Below are 7,997 nucleotides of genomic sequence, written 5' to 3'. Positions count from 1 at the left end.
TATATAACAACAATAATGATAAAAATATTAACAGTAAGTGTAATCGTAATAGTAGTAGTAGTGAGTAGTAAGAATCTGTTGTTATTAATATGATTACTATCTTCCTTATTATTATTATTGTCATTATTATTATTATTATTGTGGGAAAGGGAACGGAGTTTAAGGAGGAAAAGAGGGACGTGGGGGGGCAGAGGGAGTGGGGGGTGAATTTAAGGAAGACTTTCGAGTGAGATGGGGTTACAGAGTGGGAAAGGGAAAGGGGAAGGTAGAGGGTGAGGGAGAGGAAAAAGAAGAGGGGCGGTGAAAGGTAGAAGGTATAGGAGGAAAAAAGGGAGAGAGGAGTACATGTTATTTCCACGGGTCCCGCTAGTAATAATAGTAATAGTGATAATAAAAGGAGAATAACAATAAGAATGATAATGGTAATGATGATAATGATAATAATGATGATAATGATAACAGCTACAATAACAATAACAATATTAAGAAAACAATAATGATAATAACAATAACAATAATAATATCATTAATAATGATACTGTTAGTAATAATAACAATAATGATGATGATAATAATGAATGATGATGATAATGATAATAATCACTATCATGCTCATCATTATCATAAACATCATCTTTACCATCTTCATTATAATAGTAGTAGTAATAGTAGTAGTAGTAGTAGTAGTAGTAGTAGTAATAATAATAATAATAATAATAATGATAATAATAATAATGATAATAATAATAATAATAATAATAATAATAATAATAATAATAGCAATAATAATAAAATTATTATTATTATTATTATTATTATTATTATTATTATTATTATTATTATTATTATTACTACTGCTATTATTCATAAAGGTATAATGATAATGATAATGGTCATAGTAGTAGGAATGATGATAATGATAATGGTAATAATAATAACTAATAATAAAAAAATAATGATAATAGTTATAATAATAATGGTAATAATAATTAAAACTGATAATGATAATACACTAATAGTAGTAATAGTGGTAGTAGAAGTTGCAATAACAAGAAAAGTAATTCTGATAATACTAATAACAAGACAATAACAATAATGATACTGTAGTGATTGACGTAATTACTCTTAATTACCCTTCTTAATTAGGTCATTAGACGCTGCTACATCCTGGTTAGTACGTCCAGGAACAATACATGTATCGAAAGGAGGAGACACCTAGAAGAGTGTAACGAGATCAAAAGTAAAGTGTGCATGTGTAAGAAAAGGAAGAATGACCTAATTCACAAGGGTTTCCGTCTGGTAAGCTGGGTTAACTCAGCGGGGAGTGCGTGTCAGCCGTAGGGGGCTGATAGAAGGTAGTTGCTTGCCACAGGTAGCCAAATTATGGTATCATCTGTGTCTTTAAAAGGGTTTTAATTAAAAATAGAGAAATTTCATTCACGAAGCTTTAAAATACATTTATTGTAAAGAAAAAGAACACTTTAAAATAATGCACTTAAAACAATGCTGAAAAGTTACAAACACAGGGAAAACTCAAACTTGACGAAAAAGCAAAACAAGAACGAATGATAAAACCATAAAAAAACTAAAACGGCGGAGCACTCTGTTTTAATGTATAAATAATAATAATAATAATAATAAAAAATTCCCATCTTACCGCCATCAAAATCCTCGTCCTTACGACCGACAACAGGAAACACTAAAACCCCTGTCTGTCTTCTTCTTGTTTGTTATATTTCTTGGCTATCGACTTGTGGCCATGTTAAAATAGCCAGCCAAGATCATTAAGCCAATGGATCCTATTCATTATTTCAATCTATATAAGGTCATAAAGTTTTGTCTCCCTTAGAAAAGTGATTACTTTACTGATGATTCTTTCATCATCTGATAGAATATATGATAGTGCAAAATCTATATTTTTAATCTGAAATTTTTTTTTGAATGGTTGTCTGTGATCTGCGTATATTGGGCATATTGTTAAGAGATGATTTATTGTTAGGCTGGTGGTGCATTGGGGGAAAGTTCTCTCTATATATAGGGAGTGAGGTGGGTGGATTCTGTTGGCATTGACCCTGAGACGGGCCTCCTCCCTTCTGACTTTCCGTGGGCTGTATCCCACAGTTTTATTTCTTGTCTGACTTTATTTGTCAGTTGCAGGTCGGTCCACTCACTTTGCCACAGGAGATGGATTTTTGCTTTTATAAGAAACACAAAACACCTGAGATCTGTATGGACTATGCAAGGTCCAGATCACCAGTTGACCCAGCTAATTTGTCAGCCTGCTCATTGCCATGGATACAAGAGTGGCCTGGTACCCATATTAACTTGATTGATTTGTTGGCACCACGTAGCTTACGGATGGTATTACCCAGCAGTTCATTTTTAGTGGTTTCTAATGACTTAATGGCTTTAAGTGAACTTAATGAATCAGAAAAAATGACAATGCTATCGTGGGTCGTCGATAGTGCAAAATCTAAAACTTTATCAATAGCAAATAGTTCAGCAAGAAAGATCGATGTAGGACTCGGCAGTCTGAACTTCAATTCACATTCAGTCGACCATACACCCGCACCCACACACTCATCTCTTTTGGAGCCGTCGGAATATATATGAAAAAAGGATCTCTCTGAACTCTGGCGTACCTCCACCTTCGCGCCATGGCCTTGGCTGATGGAAGCCAGGCTTCCATGATAGAAAAGTTGGGGGTTTCCAAGGCGCTATATTGACTGAACCAGGGTATCGATGGTAGAGAGATTCTATACCGACTTTCTCGACGAGGTCGTGGAGTCGCATGGCAAAGGGCCAAATGCCTTTATTGCCATTAGGATGGCTCAGGTCTCGAGCCACCTTTGCGGCATAGGTCAGTGCTAAACTGGCGGCGTCTGAGTTGGAGGGGAGGTACTCCCAGGGGCGTCACTTCATGTTATGAGTTGGGGGGTGACGGGTAAATTTACCCTGAAAAAATAATTTTTGCCCAGCAAATCACAAAAAAGAAAATGCTCACTAGCTCTTTATAAGTAGCCCGGAATGGACCATCAACCAGTATCGTATATCGTATTATTGGTAGAAATTATAAATTATAAATACCAGAAAATTTGCCCTGCAGAACTAGTTTTTGCTCTGCAAAAAAGGCTTTTTTAAGAATTGGGGGGGGGGAATCACTCCACCATACCCCCCCTTAAGTCACTTAAGCCCCTGGGTACTCCTGACTCCACCTCAAGATGCTCGATCCGAGTAACACTTCAGGGCTCCAAGACACACACGCAAACAAGCATACTGCACAACATCCAAACCTTTCAAATGGAGTTTGATGTCGAACCATACACGATTGACCCATTAACCAAATAAGGGCTTTATATATCATTATAAAGACTCTATAAGCTCCCCATTTATTACCAAAAATACACTTTAATAAATTTAGTGCTCTTTGAACATTTATTCTTTAATTGACCTATGTGGTTTTTCCAATTGAGTCTACCATCAAAGAGTAGACCAAGAAATCTAGCAGAATTTTGAATAGGTATTGGGTGATTGTCTGGAGTGAAAAAAATACCCCAATACTCTTTCGAATGGAAAACTTAAACCCCACTTGAGGCCCCAGGTATGAATTATATCCAGTGCCAGTTGGATGCGATTTGCCGAGAATTCAGCATTACTGCTAGAATGCCAGAATGCCAATCATGAGCGTACAGTGAGTATCTAAGATTCCAGGAGGAGCTGGTAATATGTCATTTATCATACATAGAAATAATGTTGGCGACAAGACACTTCTGTGTGGGACCCCGTTTGCCTGGACAAAAATGTCCGAAAAAGGACATTGTCGGAAAAAGATTTTTTCTATATCTAAAATACTGAATCAAAAATTCTTTTTTGGCAATTGCCTCATGAATATGACTATCCAGTTTTACTAGTTGATCGAAAGTTTGGCGTCCCTTTCGGAAGCCGCACTGCTCTTCAACTAAAAAATTACTGGAATTTAAAAAATCCAATGGCCTACTGGCGGTAGGAGATGGCGGTTCTAGGATTTCCCCCCCCTTTCACTATGGGAATGATGTGGGCGAAGTACCATGGGTTTAGAAAAGTGTGGCTTTTCCAAATTTAATGTACACTTCTAGCAACTTAATCATGGCATCATGATTAAGATGCTTTATCATCTCATATCGAATCTCATTGGGGCCTGTGGCAAAGTGAATAGGTTGTAGCTCAGCTGCTTCCTTGGTGGTCAGAAATATGGGAAGGCAATTTTCTGAGCTGCTTGTATACGAGAACTGCCTGGCGAGTGCATTAGCAATGTCTCTAGGTGAATCGAAATTGGTTCCCTCATGAATATGTTTTTAATTTTGACAGATGTTTTTTCTTATTTATTTTATTGACAGTGGACCAAACCTTGATATTGTGGTGTTGCTGTTAATTGTAGAGACAAAGCTCCGCCAGGAGTCTCTTTTTGCTTGTCTAATTGTTCTACTAGCCCTAGCCAGACTGTTGCGTTGGCACAGCGCCCTGTGGCAATCTGGTGTCCACCATGGAACTCTATGCTTTATGCTATCTGTCGAAATTTTAGGAATGGACATCATTGCTTCATCTAAAATCGAATTCTGAATATTGTTTACGTTATCATTAATGGTTTCTCCAACAAGTTCGAGCTTGACGCTCCTTGTGAAGGCGACCCAGTCTGCTTTTTTTACGTTAAATTTGGGTGTTGATGGCGTTCTTGGTGTGTCGCATGAATATTCAATAAAAATAGGAAGATGATTGTTTCCCAATCGTTTCCCAATGGTTTCGTCAATGGTATGCCACAGGCACTTGGCTGCTATTGATGAAGAGACCAGTGATAGGTCAATAAAGCTCGAAGTACCGGTATTATCGTCCACCCGCGTCGGACTACCATCCTTCAGAAGGACCAGATCAGACTCATTAATCAACTTAACCACTTGCTCACCTCTACCATCCGCCCGCAGGGAACCCCTAAAATCCCCTAAAATTACTTGATTTTGTGGCAGACTATCCTGAAGAGCAAAAAGCTCATCATTAATTACCTCATTATCAGGTGGACAGTAAACTGAACATGTAGTCAGATACGTGTTATTGATTTTTACTTTGCATGTGACAAATTCCAAAGTGGAATCAATTGCCACTTCAGTGAAAGGGAGGCTTTGGTGGATGTCCATGGCGACTCCGCCTCCATCCCTACCCTCTCGATTCTTCCGACACAGATGGTATTTTCTCAGCGAATCAACCTCATCTGACACCTCATCTGCGTTTCTTGGAGAACTATAATATCGGGAGCATAAGACGAGGCTAATAATCTAATGTCATTTACTTTAGTTCTAAGACTTCGACAGTTCCACTGTATAATGATTAACGCGAAGATTACGTTTTATGGGGTTTGGAAGTACCTTGTCCACCAGTTTTAATTTTCTTTTTCTTGGAGGGAGGTTCGTCCTCCTCTCCCTCGCTACAAAGGGGCCTCCCATGGGTATTTTTGGTAACAGTAGCCTCCATGCCCAGCAGATGATCTGTTCCAAGAAACAGACCAAAAGCCAGGCGAAGTTCTAGTAGGAGCCGCCTGGGCGATAAGGTGTGATCATGCTCTCGTATGTATGCTAAAATTTCAGTCTCCTTCAAGCTGCTGCACTTGGCAGAGCCAGATTGATGGGGACCTCCACAGTTAGCACACTTGAGTGTTCTCACTGCATTCAGCAGTGTCATTATCTCCAGCACATTTACAGTAAATTTACCAGTATCTTTATCCTTGCATCGTAATGAGTTGTCCAAATTTTTTGGAATCTATTACAGCGCACAGGTTTTTGAATATAAGTTCGTATTTGGACACGTTCGTATCCAACTGTGACATACTCAGGAATTTTACTTGAAGCAAAAGTCAAAAAACACAATCCGGTTTTTGTTCACACATTCCCGTCTTTCTTGGTCATGCAGTTCACGTCCACTACGCTTTGTTCCTTCATATTTTCAAGAATTTCGCTCTCCTCCATTGTCCTCAAATCCCTGTTAAAGATTACTCCTTAACAATTGGGACTAGTTACTTTTACTATCAAATGATGAATCTGCATCAGTTTAATCAAGTCATTAACCTGGGATTTGAATTGCACTTTAACAAGGAAGCTACGATCTCGCAATTTATGGACAAAATCAAAATCGCCGTCCACTTGACCATCAAGGACCTTCTTGATGATGAAGGGGTGTAAGGGTCGATTTTTACACAGCCCTAGAGCCGAGCAATTCTTATAATTTAGGTAGCGTGTAAGAATTTAATAAAATACTAAATGGACAGAAAGATACACATTTATTAAATTAAACAAAATGATAGGACACATGAAAATAAAAAAAAAACGAGCATCAATAATAAAAAAAAGAAACAACAAAAGCCAGATACTTATGAATGATGTGTACAGGTCACGAGCTCTCAGCCAACTGCCTGAGAAGCTCAGCAATGCTCTGACGTAATTTAGCGCGGGTAGTAGTAGTCCTGGCCGATGGTCTTCCAAGACGAAGGGTTGTTTGCTGGTTGTAACTCCTTTAAGATGCGACGCAGGCTAAGGCGAAAATAGGGTTTAAAGTCCCGTGGAAAAAGACGTTATGGCTGCCTCACTACATCCCTCCCGATCCCGGAAAAGGAGAGGGTGACTTGGGAACCCTGGGACGACTATCGGCTCAAGGCGAGAGCCGACACCCTTCCACCAAAATGAGGCTGGAATCTGGTGCGAAATCCTTTGGGCGTCACATTCAGTGGGTCATAGGGTTGCAGGTACTCAGGTTCCGAGGTCCACTATCAGCATGCGAGCTTGCATCGGCAATGTACAAGAAAAATCAAGGAACAGATCAGGGCAGAGATAAGGCAGGATTCTAGGCCGTGGGACTCCCCCAAGGTGGTCGGATGCTGGAACAGGGCTGCAACAAGTCATGACATTCAATCCACTGGGATGACAGCAGCAAACAGCATCAGATCCACTTGGTTTCATTGATCAGAACAACTCATCAGGACAGCGGCAGGAACAGACCATGCAGATAGCTGTTGGAGAGTTGGCATGAGCTTTCATGTGGACAAAAATAAAGAGACCTGTTCTTTGCAAGCACTGGAATGTTGATCTATTTTATTAAGGATGCTCTAACATTATACAAACGATATCCCAATCACCGAAAGAATATTTAACATTACAATGTAATACATTAAACCTAAAAACAAATTACCGTGTAAATCTTCTCACAAGAGATAACATCATAACACTTAACGGATCATCAGGAGAGTGTTCTGCAAGAACACCATCTGGACTCACTATCTCCAGTTCGTCTTGTGCCTCGTAGGGCAGCATATCATTACGATGAAGTCGATAAACACTGTTCTTTACCAGGTCTTTCACCAGATAAGTCACAGGTCCAGTGCGCTTTGTGATCCTTAAGGGACCTGTCCAGCGTGCCGTCAGACCAGTGGCTTTCTGAGGAGGACTTTTTCGTAAAATTAGACTACCAACATCCAAATCAGTAGCAGGTATAGACTTCCTTGCAACGTAATCTTTGTTATATTCTCTACATTGTTTACTTGCAAGTACAGCTGCATCACGTGCCTGAATTAACTTTGCAAATCTTTCATTAGCAGGTTTATTTACAGTTAATTTGTTTGTTAATCCAACTGGATAATGTATAGATTGTCCAAGCATCAAATATAAGGGTTGGTTATTTACCGACCTGTTAACTGAAGAATTGATAGCAAACCTAACATGAGGTATCATCGTGTCCCATCGGCGAGGATTCTTCTCAGTTAGTGCGTATAAAGTATCTTTAACTATTCTGTTAGTCCTTTCACATAACCCATTACTTTCTGGATGATAAGGGGTTGTAAAGTTGATCTTAGTTTCCAGCAGCTTACAAACAGCTCTGAGAAGAGAATTAGAAAATTCAGTGCCATTATCACATATGAAAGCTTGTGGTGGACCAAAGATTGTAATGAAATCATTAATCAAAGCATTTGTGACAGTTAC

The 7,997-nt window shown here is 39.0% G+C and overlaps 1 protein-coding gene across 2 annotated transcripts; it reads right to left on the bottom strand.

The window, feature by feature from the left end:
* Positions 1–6,889: 6,889 nt before the first annotated feature.
* Positions 6,890–7,777, bottom strand: LOC119569997. 2 transcript variants are annotated; one of them, XM_037917924.1, is made up of 2 exons: positions 7,210–7,777; positions 6,890–7,030 (listed from the first exon to the last, which is right to left on the bottom strand). In XM_037917924.1, the coding sequence occupies exons 1-2, from the start codon at positions 7,746–7,748 to the stop codon at positions 6,997–6,999; spliced, it is 573 nt and encodes a 190-aa protein (XP_037773852.1). In that variant the 5' UTR covers positions 7,749–7,777; the 3' UTR covers positions 6,890–6,996. The 2 variants fall into 2 exon arrangements, with proteins under 2 accessions (XP_037773852.1, XP_037773853.1); XM_037917925.1 differs by having other exon boundaries at positions 7,296–7,777.
* Between the last annotated feature and the right edge of the window lie 220 nt (positions 7,778–7,997).

The sequence above is a fragment of the Penaeus monodon genome, unplaced genomic scaffold (assembly GCF_015228065.2).
Source record: "Penaeus monodon isolate SGIC_2016 unplaced genomic scaffold, NSTDA_Pmon_1 PmonScaffold_2068, whole genome shotgun sequence".
Taxonomy (NCBI): domain Eukaryota; kingdom Metazoa; phylum Arthropoda; class Malacostraca; order Decapoda; family Penaeidae; genus Penaeus; species Penaeus monodon.
The sequence above is the reverse complement of the archived record's forward strand: the minus strand, read 5'-3'. Positions and strand labels throughout refer to the sequence as shown.

Coding starts and splice junctions, on each gene's coding strand:
- LOC119569997 (XM_037917924.1), bottom strand. CDS start 7,748: ATGATACCTCATGTTAGGTTTGCTATCAATTCTTCAGTTAACAGGTCG. Junction 7,031..7,209: donor CTTGTGAGAAGATTTACACG/GTAATTTGTTTT, acceptor ACTCTCCAACAG/CTATCTGCATGGTCTGTTCC.